This window comes from Camelus ferus, chromosome 23, assembly GCF_009834535.1.
Source record: "Camelus ferus isolate YT-003-E chromosome 23, BCGSAC_Cfer_1.0, whole genome shotgun sequence".
NCBI lineage: Eukaryota > Metazoa > Chordata > Mammalia > Artiodactyla > Camelidae > Camelus > Camelus ferus.
In genome coordinates, this window is record NC_045718.1 from 23,601,121 (window position 1) to 23,617,286 (window position 16,166).

General features: G+C 35.6%; 1 protein-coding gene across 1 annotated transcript in view; it reads right to left on the bottom strand.

Annotated features, from left to right (window-relative positions):
- Positions 1 to 16,166, bottom strand: part of PLA2G4A (phospholipase A2 group IVA) — a 122,588-nt gene that overhangs the window by 17,949 nt on the left and 88,473 nt on the right. The window contains exons 9-13 of the mRNA XM_006185533.3: positions 12,596 to 12,818; positions 11,722 to 11,836; positions 6,381 to 6,518; positions 6,204 to 6,296; positions 2,725 to 2,796 (exon numbers count right to left, since the gene is read on the bottom strand). Coding sequence (XP_006185595.1) covers positions 2,725 to 2,796; positions 6,204 to 6,296; positions 6,381 to 6,518; positions 11,722 to 11,836; positions 12,596 to 12,818 — 641 coding nt within the window. The remainder of the gene's footprint in view (positions 1 to 2,724; positions 2,797 to 6,203; positions 6,297 to 6,380; positions 6,519 to 11,721; positions 11,837 to 12,595; positions 12,819 to 16,166) is intronic.

The window sequence follows — 16,166 nt, forward strand, 5'->3', positions numbered from 1 at the left end:
TATCATCATCACTGTTGTTCTTCTTTATCATCAATCACTGTTATTTTTATTAAATTTATCCCACTTCTAAACCAGCAGAGGATCTACTTTCCTTATGATATATTTGGAAATGATGTCATGTGGGACCAACCTAGTGGTCAAGAGATAAACGGTATCTATTGCTTATCAGCTATAATGCCAATAGTAAATTTCTGTTTGATAGCCCTTGACTTACAGCCCTTTGTATGCATTTGCTAATTTGATGATTATACTAATTCTGTGAGAGCAGGTAAAATGATGCCAGAACAGAGTTGAAAAAAACTAAAGCTGAAAGTGACTAAAGACATTGTTCAGAATCACACAACTAAACATTAAGGGGCCCCAAGAGAAGGAGAAGGTGAGCCACAGACTGGGAGAAAATATTTGCAAAAGACACATCTGATAATGGAGTGTTATCCAAAATATAGAAAAAAGAACTTTTTAAAACTCAACAAGAAGAAAACAAACATCCCAATTTAAAAATGGGCAAAAGACCTTAACAGGCAACTCACCAAAGACGACATACAGATACAGACGACAGCAAGTAAGTAGGTGAAAAGATGTTCCACGTCATATTTCATCAGGGAAAAAAACAAGTTAAAATGAGATGACTACATGCCTATCAGACATGCCAAACTCCAAAAGACTGACAACACCAAATGGTGGCGAAGATGGGGAGCAACACGAAAACTCATTGCTGGTGAAAATGCAAAATTGTACAATCACTTTGAAGACAGTGTGAAAGTTTCTTACAAAACCTAATTACACTTGTATCCATGACCCAGCAATCATGCTTCTTGATTTTCACCCAAAGGAACTGAAAACATACCCCCACAAAAAATCTAAACACGGCTGTTTATAGCAGCATTATTCATAATTGCCAAAATTTGAAAGCAACCAAGGTATTCTTTAGTAGGTGAATGGATAAACTGTGGTACATCCAGACAACGAAATATTATTCAGGGCTAAAAACAAGTGCACTATCAAGCCATGAAAAGACATGGAGGAAACTAACATGCATATTACTAAGTGAAAGAAGCCAATCTGAAAAGGCTACATACTGTATGCTTCCAACTGTATGACATTCTGAAAAGGCAAAATGATGGAGACAGTAAAAAGATCACTGGTTGCTAGGGGCTGGGAGTGGAAGCAGAGGGATGAACAGACAGAACACAGAGGATGTTTAACTCAGTGAAACTACTCTTTATGATACTGTTATGGTAGACACATGTCATTATACATTTGTGAAAGCCTATAAAATATACAATACCAATAGTGAACCCTAAAACTTGGACTTTGGGTGACAATGATGTGTCAGTATAGGTTCACTGATTGTAACAAATGTACCGCTCTGGTATAGGATGTTGAAAGTGTGAGAGATTGTATGTGTGAGTACAGGAGATGTATGGGAACTCTCTGTACCCTTTGCCCAATTTTGCTGTGAGTCTAAAACTACTCTAAAAAAATAAAGGCTAAAAAGAAAAGAAAAAAATGAATTAAGAGCTAATAAGAAATACTCAAAAACATCCTAAATATCATTCTCCAATGTAGGCTGGTACTAAAACCAAAGCAGCCATGTCCAAAGTGCCCTTGAACTTCTCAGCCTTAAGATAACCAACCAGTACTGCCAAGGTGATCAAATGTACTGATCTTGGCAATTTACTTGCTAATTGAGAAGCTGCTATTACATCTACTTGATAGCCTCCAAATTAACACATAGTTCATGTTAGAAATGCTAGGCATATGCTATCCATCTCCTTTGTACTATCACCTTCATTAAAAAGAAAATTCGGGGAAAAAAAAAAAAGAACTGAACAACTTAAAAATAATAGCCTGGCTATGAAAAGAGAACTTTAATTTTAGTGGTGATTCAGCAAGGATAAAACAGGTTCCTCCAATATCTAAACCATGGCCGGTGGAATTCATTAAGTTTTAAACAAGAAAGCATTTAATATCTTTTAAAACTTAGATGATTGCATTCAAACCATAATAGGACATGTTAACCCAGTTGTTATAAAATCTTCTTTTTGATTTTTGTTTGTTTTTTGAGCTATTGGGAACATTTGTACCAAAGGGTGTGTCAAAACGTAAAATCATTCCATTTTACCATGTAACATTTGCAACAAATATCCCTGATCCTTGCCTTATCTCTTCCCCAACTCCACAGTAACCTCCATGATCCACACCAAGCTAAAAAACTGCCTTGTCAAGATGTAGAAGAACTCATTCAAACTACAAAGTAATATATGCAACAAAAAGTTCTCGGTAATTCTACCCCACTTCATCACTGATCCCTTCCTGAGAGAAACAATGTTGGCCATGGGATAAGGCTCAGGAATGGAGGGAGAACATAATTCTTCACATGTTACTTAATAATAAAATTTTAAAAGATGAAATTTTAACTATTAAAGTCATATAAAATGCTCCCAAACCACAGTTTCCACGCTGAGAAGCCTGGAGCTCTAAATCAGACTTAAAACAGAATTTGGTATTTCTACCATCTCCGTTTGTTCTCTATTTGTCCAATTGATATTTCTGAGGTATTAAAAAGTAATGAAATAAGAGAACACTGATGTATTGCAGATTTTATCCCACATACAGCATCTTCAGCTCTCTGAACTGAGAGCTACAATTCTCTCACTCAAAGACAAAATGTTCACATCCCTTCTTAAACACTACTGCCAAGGAAGTTCCCAGCTCGCTTACCTTTGGGTTCCTGTGATTCGTCATCACTGTCCGAGCTGTCGTTACTCACAATATGCTTTGCTGTAATATTTTCTGTGGAAAGAAAACTAAACAACTGAAGAGTCTCAGGTGTCCAGACTCACAATGAAATTCACCATCAGGAAGTCACCTCAGCCAAACCACAGAATGAGGCCTATTAGCATAAACCTAGATCAAGTTAGTAAATCTAAATGTATTGTATTTACTAGTATTTTCAAATTTCTCACTGGAAAACAAAATTTCCCTGATATAAAAAATTAGGTTAGAATTTATTCTTACATGATTTAAAAGGTGAGAATTTTTATTTATCTTAATTCTGACAGGAGGAATAACTTGATTACAGGATTCTTGTTACACCAAAAAACAAAACAAAACAAAACAAAACATTTTTCCTCAAATATGTTGAAATGATGTTTTTGACAGTAAATACAGGGTAAAGCCAAAATCTATCAGGGGCTTACAAATCAGTTTCAAATGAATGAAGCTATTAATATAAGGTATCTTTTGACTTTTAATAATACTGGATATTGTCTATTGAAAAGTGCCTTTTGGCATCAAGGATTTGTGCTTCCTCAAAACATATTAAGAGAGCAGTTATAAAAACTAAAATAGAAACCATAAATCCTTAAAACAAAGACAAGTGTAGAATCTAGCATAACTAGTTGTCTTTTTTCAAATAAAATGTATCTGAATTATGGAGTACACAGACCATTTTATAATCACCATTTACAGAAAAATCAAACTTCTTTTGGACACTTACCTGAAACTCCTTTCTGTAGGGTGACTTTTTTCCCTGCTACTAGTCAGTAGAATTTTTTTTTTTAATCCTAAGAAACTGACTCCAAATTTATAATTTTCAGCCATTTGGGGTTTTAAACTCAGAGAAATACAGGTATAACATTTGGTTTCCCCATATTTCACTCCAATTTACCTTAAAGTCTTTCTTTAGAAGAGAGGAAAATATAAACAAAAACCACCTTGAAGAGGTAGACTTTAGTCGGCCAGTGCATGAAGGGTCACCAGGAGCCTGCAGCTCCCCTCAGCCGCCCCTCTGGTCTCATTTCTGGAAACCCTTACCTAACCTGAGGTAACACGCGTCCTGCTGACCGACGCTCCTCAGGGACACAATATTCCCTTTAAGTCTGACACACAGGAAAAGTAAATAAGCGGCCCAACCACGGGTCTCAAAGGGGAAGTCTCACAACAAAGAACATGCTCAAGACTATTGAATATAAACATTCTCATTTCCCTTGGCCTGCGGCCATTGTCTTACCCACCTTCAGATGTGTTATTTCAGTCCTATTCTCTTCCTGCCTCAGGAGGAAAAAGCAACAAACCCTGGGTTTATCTGGATTATTCAACAGAGAAGACCACAGAGAACCAAGCCTCACAAGACGTGGTACTTCTGTTCTTTTTCTCTTTGTATTTTTTCTGAAATCTTCACGTAACTTAGAGAAGAGTTAGTTATTCTCACAAAATTAGAGTTGAGAACAGGGTATTCATCTGGGATATAATGGTCATTAAAATAAATCAAGTCAAAGCATCTCAGCATTATATACTTTTCCTTGCAGTTACCCTTAAGAGAATGTGGCTCTGTAGTTGAGGCCAGAGCACACTCAAAAGTTCCGCCAACCTAGGCTGTTTATTCATTGAATGATGCTTGGAGGACAGGAGCAAGTTCAAGTACAAAGTACCTTTTTGGTTGTTTTTAGTTTTATTTAAAAATCTTTGGCTCTAGTGCAATCATAAGATCACTTTTCCGTAACTTTTTAAGAACTACCCCAAAATATTAAGGACTACAGAAAGTTACTGCACTTAATATAAATATCACATAACTAAAATCAATTCCTCCAGGAAGAATGGTAACACCCTTATCTTACAAATGATAATTTACAAGCCACCTTGTAGTGCATTAATTAACATTACAATCAATTGTATTATTTTTGCATACAAAGCTTAATTAAATCAACTGTCATTATCTGGAATAACTAAGGATGGCTTGTCAGAAAAATCCTACAGTAAATTTTTTACATGCAAGTATTCTTCAAATAAATTGTTGAAAAAGTCATTTATGTTGCTCTGTTAACTCTGTCCTCAAACGGACATGTGATACTTCATGGACAGACCAGAGGTGGTAGGAGGCAGTTAGAGTGCTGATAATCTGCAGGACTCTCCTCCCCAGCCCCAGCTGGGCTGGCCCCAAATCCAAATTCAGCATTCCCCTGCTCTTTCCACTGCCAGTCCTGACAGCCATAACAAAATTTAGCGCTGATTACAATACAGATGGCAGGGCATTTGGGAGATACTGAATGTAGCTCTTGTTTGACTTGTTTTAAGTCAAATTTATTCAACAAAGAAAACATGTTTCTATGGCATTAATCTTATAACAGATGAGAACCACTGGTCCTCAGTTGACTCTGTCTACTTTTTCAAGTTTTGGAAATATCATTTTTAATTTACCATAGGCCGGTGAGTTAGATTTAAAGAAAATCATTCATATTAACTTATTAGATGTAATTTGAAACCCTTTTTTCATCTTTTTGGTATGAATTAGCTATAAGGAGTTAACAGAATTCAAGTGAGGTAGCATTTAAGACATAAATAAACTGACAAGCATGAATTTCTCTAAGTACAACTGTGTTCAACAGTTGATTAATCTAATGTTTAAAAGCTACCCTTACTGATAACAGCAGTACAGATCTTCCTCAACTTATGATGGGGTCATGTCCCAATAAACCCACTGTAAATTAAAAATATCATATATGCATTTAATATACATAACATCACAGCCTAGCCTACCTTAAACATGCTCATGACACTTACATTAGCCTACAGCTGGGCAAAATCATCTAACACAAGCCTATTTTACAATAAAATGTTGGATATCTCTGTAACTTATTGAATGCTGTACTGAAAGTGAAAGACAGAATGGCTGCATGGTTGTAAGTGTATCGGCTGTTCACCCTCGTAATCGCCTGGCTGGCTGGGAGCGGCAGCTCACCCCACTAGGAGGGTATCATACCACATATGGCTAGCCTGGAAAAGATCAGAACTCAAAACTCGAAGTATGATTTCTACTGAGTAGTATCACTTTTGTACCACTGTGAAGTCGAAAAATCGTAAGTTAAGCTATAGTAAGCCAGGGACCATGTGTATTGTCTAACACAAATAGTATGTTTAGATGTATAATAAATAACTAAAAAGAATGGTGATACCCTAGTAAAAATTATTCACAGGGATCAACAGCTTTTATGAATTTCACAGGCTCAATATCAGAATAATACTTAAGAGGTAATACACATATGATTTCTAGCAAATATTTAAATTGATTCAACTAAATTATTAATAATTTTAGAATAATTACAATCTTTATGATGAATTAATTTTCTCTTTATATATGTGTCAATAAAATTTATCAATATAGCATAATTATTATCAGTGTAAGTAAGTTTTTACAATACCTAGTTCTTCCTCCATTGTGGAACCTTTATTTTGTGAGCTAGAAACTCCCAAGACTCTGTTGAACAATATAGAAAAGGCACTGCCCCAGACACCTGAAATAAAGCAAAAACAGAGAAAAACTTAGAATGCATCAAGATTTAAAACAGATAAACTCGTGGCAGATTTTGATCACTTACCCATTAAGAAATGCAAGGGGTTTTCTTCATATTTCTTTACAACTGTTCCCATAAAAAATTTGCTTCCAAATAAGTCAGGAGCCATAAAAGTACCGTATTTAGCCATGCCGATCTCATATGGACTGAATTCAACCCAATCTGAAATTGTTAAAAAAAAATGCAATCCATTAATAGGAAACTACTACAGAGATGTACACAAAGATTACTTCAACATTACCATGATTATTCCCTTTCATTTATTTAAAATGTTTTTTAAAAATAACCAAATGCCTACTATGTATACGGCATTGTATAGAAGTTGGGGGGAAAAACTTATAGATGATTAGGATGAGAACACATAGGACCCCTTAATCTGCACAAACTGAACATCCTTTTGCATTTAAAAACTCAGACATCTTTAATAAAGTTCATCTTAGAATTTCTAAAGAAGGGAAAACTTTAGGCTCAGTTAAAAAACTGCTGACTCAGATGTTTAAAATTCGTGATGGAAATAGAAGAAATGAAACTCTTCTGTTAATGCAAGCTGACTATGAAAATGGAAGAAAGTGCTTTCATCTTTCCTTAATTTTGCTTATTAACCATTATTCCAACTCCCAAGATTACAAGGAGAGGGTTTTAAACTGTATGTCTTAAGAAATGCACAGGCATTGGGTCAGTAAAGTATATGTCCTAAGAGCAGAGGTCCTGCAGCCAGAGCCCTGGGTTCAAATCCCATTCCCGCTGCTTCCTAACTGTGCAACTTTGGGTAGACTGCTTGTGCTCTCTGTGTCTCAGTTCCTTCATCTGTAAAATGTGAATAAAATCAGTAGATAGTCTACAGAATTGTTGGGAGAATCTAATGAGTTAAGAAGTGTACAGAGCTGAGAAGAGGGCACATCACATTTCCATCACTCAATAAATGGTAGCCACTCTTAATATTTCATGTATTCCTATGGCTGTAACTATGTCTAATCATTATCTGAACATACTCCACGGGGGAAGTCACTCTGATTATAAGACCCCAGTGTGGGTATTAGGTAATATGTAGTTTAAGTATTTTTTTTAAACTTTTAAATCTAAAATATTCAGAGTTCTAAAATATCTGTTCTTAAAGCTTTGGAAAAGGAATTGTCGATATATATGTATGTATGTATTATTTACTCAATAGTAGATAAGGATATTCTACTTTTGGGAAACAAGTTATAAAATCACAACTGTGATGAGAACACATTATAATTCATTTCATATCAAAGCCAAATGGCACGTATATCCTTCGTGAGAGTGGTGTGTTTTATAATGATTTATGTGGGGTTAGTGAGACATGACTAGCAATGAATCAGAGGCCATTGGGAAAATTTCTGTATCACCACGTGTAATTTCTTATCTCTGGATTTCACAGCCATGTGTAGAGAACTAAAGCATGATTTCCTGGTTCCTCCTCTAGGTTCTTCTTAATCTCTTCTTTATTAATGCTGTGGCTTGTGCACACAGTAATGAGAGACATTCTTAAGAGGTAAGATTTGCTCTCTAAATCTTACTGAAGAAATCACCGTGGTAGCTTGACTATTATTATTCCTCTGCTGTTGACTCATGCATTGCAAACTTGAACCTCTCTTCTGAACTTCCATCTACTCATTTCCAACTTTCTGTTGCACAGTTACACTTGGATATGCTGTCATCACATCCGACTACACTTCTCTGGAAAGGAACTTACCACCTTTCCTTCAAATCTACTTTACTTGTTTCTGTAAACCATGCTATTAACAGCCCAGGGGAATTTTTTTAAACTGAAACCACTCCTATACCCACTTACATCACATCCATCCATTACACATTTCACGGGTAACCTTTAAGCTTTTCACATCCATCTTCTCCTCTATTTCCTTATCAGTATCTCCCTCGTTCCAGGACCTCAGTTAAAAAACACAGTAACATCCAGTTCCTTTCCTTGCCAGCCTACCCATATGAATCACCAAAATACTTTCTTCAAAAACACTACCTGAATGATTTTCTTGCCCTACCCAGAAGCATTAACTATTTCCCATGATCTTCATAATTGAATAAAAACATTTCTGCTTGGAATTAAAATCTTTCTATAACTTGACACTAATGATTTCCCCAAATGTACTACCTACTCTTTACCAATTCATGCATGAGTCCAAGGCTAGTATCTTTTTACTGTTCCTCAAAAACATACCTTTCGCTTCCCTTCTGAGAATTTTCTTATAATGTTTCACACAGAGGTGACTTTTCACCTCTTCTCGATAGATTTGTCCAAGTTCAACTTGAATCCGAGCTCTAACACCCTCATGAGGTCTTTCTTACGACTATACTAAATCTCTGGTATCTTACACTTTAACAGATAATAATACTCTATGTGTATGGCTTATTAATTTTTCATGTTTTATTTTTCTTATTAATGGGACTGTAACTTTCTTGAGACAGAGATATGTTTACTCCTATAGTGTCTGCTAAGGAATTTAACATGATGTTGAGTCTGTAAGTTGTGCTCAGTAAATGCAATTTACTGACCAATGCAAGTTTTAAAAATGGAAGTTTGAAATCCTCTCAGCACTGTGTAGCATAGTGGAGGAGTCAAAAATATGTAACCATTTAAACAACTAATGTTTATTTGTTTAAATTCTTCAAAAGGGGTAAGTGTTTAAAACTATTCTAAGAGGGAAGAAAAACATTCTCTAGTATTGTTGAAGTAAAGTTAACAAAACTTCTGTAAGCTAATTTGGTTCTTTGACTTGTTATAATATATTTCAAATAATATTTTAACTTTTTTTCCTGAATATCCACTTTTAATCTAAGCAAATCTAATTGAAAGGCATAAAGTTTAGACATATCTTCATTTGTGCTTGTGTGTGTGTGTGTGCAATAACTCAAGTTATTTGAACTACCATAACATGCCCCTTTGAATGTCTTATCTGGGTACAAGATCCACATAAATGTTTGATGGTTTTGTCCAATTCTGTTGGAAGAAACAGCTTGAACCTCCTTATCCTAGAAGCTTAACAATGAAGGTTAATGGTGCTTCTCTCATCTCGGTAACAATATCGCAATTAGGCAGTTGGCCCAAATCAGACACATCCACATTCAAAGACTGCTAACTGAACATGAAACAGCCTTTTCTCACTCTAGGTGAATCCAAAATACTCACTCGCTGAAATATTATTTATTCTTTCATGATTTTAGTCAAATTTTCTCTTGAGAATAGCTATTGACTAAAAAGTTCAGAATAAAAAGAGGCAACTGTGAAAATGCCGCAACAATCAAAACAGTAATAACAAAAACCATTGTATTTTTATGTCTCTTTATCATATTCAGTATTATTCATACCTCATGCAATTGTCTTAATAGCTCTGTAAGATAAAACAGATGTTTATTAATATTCCTCTTTTTAATAATCAGGAAAATAAGAATCAGAGAGACTACATGACCCACCCAAGGTATTTCAACTTAGAAGTAAGACACAGCTTCCAAAGTAGTCTAATGCTTTTTTAATTGTATTATAATGCTTCTGGGGTAAAAGATGAAGATGGCTTGTTTGGCTATGTACAGATCTGACCAGCGTGCTAGTGGTATTTACCAGCCAATTTCCAAATATTCCAAGACCTCATAAGATAATAGCTATGGGAAAGCAAAAAAAAAAAAAAAAAAAAAAAAGCAAAGACAACAATAACATTTTTTAGCATAGCACTTATTTTTCTCACATGATAGAATCTTAACTCTCCCTATAAACTCTGTTACAGTCAAAAAGTCAAAATGTGGTTCCTTATTGCTGCTAAGTACACCGTGGTTATCCTAGACTCCAACTGTGTGCCTTAACCCCCCCATCAAGTAATTAAATTTGCCTTTCACATACAAATTCTTTTCATCTTTAAGATCCAGACCTCTGACTTCTCTTATGCAACTTTCATAGAACACTCCAAATTGTTAAGATTTACTCAAACTTGATTTGGGCCTGCACCTGCTTTAAGTACTTTACATACTTTATCTCATTTGTTTAGCAAAATACTGTAAGAAGAGTCTCATCCTCATTTACCAGATGAGGAAACTGAGACTAAAAGATGTCATGTCACTTGGTCAAGGGATCAGTGCATAGTAACAAGCTGTTCTTTCTTGTGCCTTAACTTCTTTAATAACTATTGTAAATTTCCCACACATATTATAAGGTCTTATAGAAAAAGGGCAATATACTGTGGAGGGAGGGGAGTTCATTCTTAGTGCCTGGCATACTGTAATTTCCACAGTCAGTAATCAGAGAAGCCAATATTTTAATAAAATGAACAAAGTATTTCGATACAAATTCTCAGTTCTGTAATTACTTTCTATGCGGCAATGTGCAAATCACTGAATCTTTCTGAGGTTTTGTGTTTTCTTCTGTGAAGCAGAGCTAAAAATACCTCCCTCCCTGGCTTGTAGCAAATATTGAATAAGATAATAAATATGATAAGTGCTTTCTGAACCATAAGCATGAGAAACATTTTAGTCAGGATAACTAACTGATAAAACACTTGCTGAATGAATGAATTCCAGGTGTGCTGGTTTTTATAAACTACTCAAAATTCTTGCCTAAGAGCAGTCAGTTGAAGAAAAAGTGAGACTTGGTAAACTTTCCAAAGGATTCTAGATATAAATCTGTTAATTACATGCCATTTACAATGATTGTTTAAGCTCATGGTGTGACTAATGTCACTGAGATACTTTTCCTACAAATACAAAGAACCCCACCAGCCACAGTCAGAAGTGCTACCCACACTGCAGACTGGGACTGGTAGAGGCCCCCTGGAAGTATGAAGCCACGTAATTTTAGAGCACCCAACAAGAAGCAGAGCTACAGAAGAAACAACGGTTTACATATGAGATTTAACAAAATGAGGCATTTTGTTCACCAGCTGCTACAAGCATAGGCTAGTCCTTTTTAGTTGCTGAATTATCAAAATTAGAATAGTGCTTTAAATGATAAACATATACCATATTACTCCATTTAGTGAACAGATAGGCAGCAAGCAAAAAAATACGCATTCTCTAAAAGCCCCAGGCATACCATTCTGTTAAGAGTCCTTGAGAAATGGGTAATTAAATCTGAGTATTGATCATATTCATGATTTACTGTTTATATCTTTTTCCGCACTAGTTTGCATGAAGATATATTAGTAGCTAGTGTCACAGAATATTCTCTACATCGGAAAATCATCTAGCATAACATATTCTTATATTTTCAAATGTTTTTGTCACAGAAAATATATTAAAATCAGCAACTAAAATTGCTTATGACCTTCCTCTAAAGAAAACCATGAGAAATCACAGTTCAAAGATTCCAGGAAATGTTCTGAAAGAGGAAATTCCATACCTGCAAACATCAGTTCTGAAACATCGGGTTTGACATGGAGACAGGTGAAAAGTGGCAAAGGGCACTGTCCAGTATTGACTTTTTCCTTCAAACTACTCAAGGTAGTGTTCATTCTCTGTCCACAGAAGAAAGAAAAGGCTTCACAAATGCAAACAGATACAGACAGAAAACAATGTAAAATAGTACTGCCAATCTGGACGCTGAAAGTTTTTATAATAGTCTTATTACTTCTAGAAATTTCTGAGTCCTGTGAAACAACAAAAAGTAAATAAGCTCTATGGAAGTGATTATCTCCACTCTAAAAGCAGCTGTAACTCTAGGGACGATGTTGACATTCAAACTCGAGATTTGGCAGCTACTGGAGCCCAGAAGGAATTTAGCCTCCGGACCCCTTGGCACAGACTCTGTCTTCCCTGCTTAATCTTCAGATAACATGTCACTCTGTGGTCACATGTTGAAGGGGTTTGTTCCATGTGATTCACTCTCTTTGCTGACTCCCTCCAGGCAACCTCCATTCTTCCTCTGCCATTTAAATATTACTTGTACTCATCTCCTTATCTAAAAAGATTGCCACTGGGCAGAATGAGCAGTTAAAGCTTAAAAGGTGTATTTTTTTTCCCCAAAGAAAAAGAATCAAAAGTACTTCCCTACACATCAAAACTAATACACAGATAGAATAAATTTAAGCACTAATGTAGAATGCAATGTAGAAGAGTAATGTCTGGCAGGGAGTATGTACTCAGTGCACATTGTTCGTAGGATAAGTTGAGTCAACTGACTTTTACAAAATGTACCATATTTTGCTTAATTTACAACATTAGGATATACATGGGCTTCTTGTATTAAAAGGATTGCAGACTGAGCCAGAGCTTACATTGTGAATTAGTGTTTCTCCTATTAACATCCCAAAGATATCAGTAAAGGTGACAGGTTGGCCAGAGCTTTTCTTCCTCCACAAAGACTCAACGTATCTTTTAATTTTATGTGGCGTGAGAAGTAAAAGAGGGTTGTGGCTGACATTTTTCATTAGCTCTTCATTAATCTCCTTTGGCCCTTTCTCCGGGAAATCAGGGTGAGAATATAAGGTTGACATGTACCTGAAAAGAAAACAAACGATAATCAGTAAAGATAAAGAGCATCACATAGTAAGTAGTCTCCAAAGAAAGCAGGAACTCTCAGTCGCCAGAAGAAGAACGAATGGTAGAATTAGTTGGTTAACTGAGTTTTCCAATTGACGTATTAACCTGCTTAAGGAAAGCACGCATCAATCAGAAGGGAGCTGGTCTACAATGAAGTAAAGTAAAGGAGGGATCTAAGAGGAAACTGGATCTCCCCTGCACAGCCCAGGGGAGAGTGTGCCCTCCTGGGCTTACTGTCCACTGCCTGCTCTCCAGGAGTAAGCATCCCTGTCAGACCGTCAGAGACTGATGGCACAACACACTGGAGTCACGGAAATAAACTGAACTGTTGGATGTAAGACTAACCAAGCTGTCTGATAACTTGACTTTCCATGATGACAGCAAATGTGCTGTCCAAACTATTGTGAGTGCCTAATTCTACTGACAAATGTGTGTGTGTGTGTGTGGGGGGTGTTATTTAATTTATTTATTTATTTATTTATTTTTGTCCATTGGCCAACCAGACAGAATCCTAAATCTTACCAACTGTAGGTCTCGAAATTTCTGAGCATACAAATCTGATGGTGAAATCCTGGAGAGGAGTAGGTCTGGAGGTAAATGCTTTCTTGCGAAGATTCTTGACCACCAGCCATTGGCCACTTCTAGTGATGCTGGAAATCACTATGCGCCTTGGTATTTGACATTTAGACCATAAACATTAAGTTACAATTCTCCGAGGAACCAGTATCTAGTATTGTAGCTCTCATACTAAATTATTATTTATTAGTTTACTTATCTGTATCCCTTAATAAGTTGTGACCTCCTGCAGCAAAAACTTTGCTTATTCACCTTTTTTTGGACTCAGTGGTTAGCAAATGCCTAGACCATGGCAAGCACAGTTTTTTGACTACTGAACTGAGAGCACAAAATAATGAAAGGAATACTCCACCACTCCATCCGAACAAAGAGAATACAGCACATATTTAAATCTCCTGTTTCCTTTTCCATTTAAATCAAAATGTCACCAGAGTGCATTATTTTCCCTTCATAAAGGAGGGAAAACTAACTTGTGTTGAGTCTGGTATGTTCTGGGCCTGTGATGGTTAATTGCTCATAAGCTGTTGTCTTGAAAACTTAACGATAGCTTTCAATTCTCCTATTTTAAAGACGAGGAGAGGATTGATTAATTTAAATAACATGTTCATAGTCCCCCAATTAATAACAGAATAACTTGAATTTAAAATTTGTCCTCTCCACAATAGGCTTCATTTTTTTCAATCTTTAAAATAAGATTTCAGTTCTTAGAGAATAAACTATTCCCCCTACACATTAAATTAGCATTTCTTGCTGATCTAGATTTCTTTAGAGACAAACTGAGAATCTTATAACTTAACAAATGGAGAGTAATGACAGACCTAAAATGGAATACAAGCGCTGCAAAACAAATTAAAAATGCTTAAAAGATTTTTATTGTACAAACTAGATTCCTAACATTTCCCACAGCATGTGATGAAGATAAATCAAATAAACTGACTCTGAATTCAAGCCTGGTATAATCACCAAATACTTTTTAGAAATACAGCTGAGATTGCTGGAGAGATACAGAATCCATCCATTCTTATAGTTATTCCAAGGGCTGCCACGTGTTTCATTTAAATGAACAAAGATCTGATTCTGGACCTTACTTTTCAATAAATGCACACATTGGTGTAATGATATTGGTTTACATTTAAGTACATGATAAAAAATAGGAAAATAAAACTTCCTTTTGAGTCTCTAAGTGATCAGTTCTGAAACTGTTCAGGATATGCTTTGTTCTTTATGAGAACACTAAGAAATTCTTTACTGGTCTTATTAACAAGAATAATTTCTAGCTCCACGGACCATTGGCTTGCCCTAACTTATTAAAAATGTGCCTTGTGTAACTGTGCATAGTTTGGCTTTTGCCTTGAATTCTAGAAAACAAAAACTCAAGCCTGTGTCTCATGCCTCCCAAAGCTGTAGGTTATAGCATGAATTTTTAACCTAGTTTCTAGTTATATTTATATATATATACATATATATATAAAAAACATATATATATATAAAAGTTTTATATATATATAAAACTTCTATCACTTCTGTCTTTTTTGTATGCAATCCAGTTTTACTTTTTTATAAAGATACATTAAATCCTTTCCTTAATGAAGCAGGATGAAAATAAGGAAAAGAATCAAACGAACAATGGAAGGGATAAATTTGGGACTTTGAGATTTGCAAATGTTAACCACTATATATAAAAATAGGTAAAAAAACAAATTTCTTCTATATAGCACAGGGAACTATATTCAGTATCTTGTAACGACATTTAATGAAAAAGAATATGAAAACAAATATATGTATATATGTGCATGACTGGGACATTATGCTCCAGAAATTGACACATTGTAACTGACTAAACTTCAATTTAAAAAAAAAAACAATGTCAGTTGAAATCAATTTAGTTACAGAATAATGTTCTGAAAGGTAAGTGGAAAGGAAATGATATGATCATTCTGCTATTGGAAGTTGTCATTTCTAACAGTTCAGCAGAATGATGTAATTACTCAAACCTCATTTATATTATTTTAAGACTTCCCTTCTCCATCTATATTTACTTGTTCTTTAAATGAATCAATTTATGGTTCTAAGAAGTACCTCTGCCTCATGGATTGCCTCCAGCAAGATCTGGAGGCTCCTCTTTCCTCTTTCCTTCCTCCCAATGTTAGGCACTGGCTCTTGATCAAGAAAATCCTTCCTCTGAGGTCCAGGGATTGCTCAAAATCTAGGACTCTGTGCCACAGTTCCAGGCAGATCTTTTTAAGAGGTCAAAATGTATATGGAAGTCACCCCAATTCACTCTTTTTGTTTCATGTAGAATGGCTGCAGACTGTTTCTGCTCTCTACAGTTTGAAGTAAACTCATTTACTTGGGGAATCTCTCTCTCTTTCTCTCTTTCTCTCTTTTCTCCCTTCTCATGAAGCAGTTGGCTTGGGTATACAAGCCCTATGGAGAAACAGAAAGACCAAGAATACCTCAATCATTTGCACTGGGCTAATATTCTCTGCTTGTTCAGCATCTATGAGCCCATATGCCCCCTTGAAATTAACAAGTATGAGTTGGATAGACTTTTCATGACATCATTGTGGTGACATCCAAAACCTGGGTTTGGGTTTTGGTGATAGCTAAAGATGGACTAGCAGGCAATGACTAGTTTTCTTTAAATGGCTTTCTTTTTGTTTGTTTGTTTGTTTTGTTTGTTTGGGTCTCATTGTGTATGGATGCAGAGCTGCCCTCATTTCTCTTTAG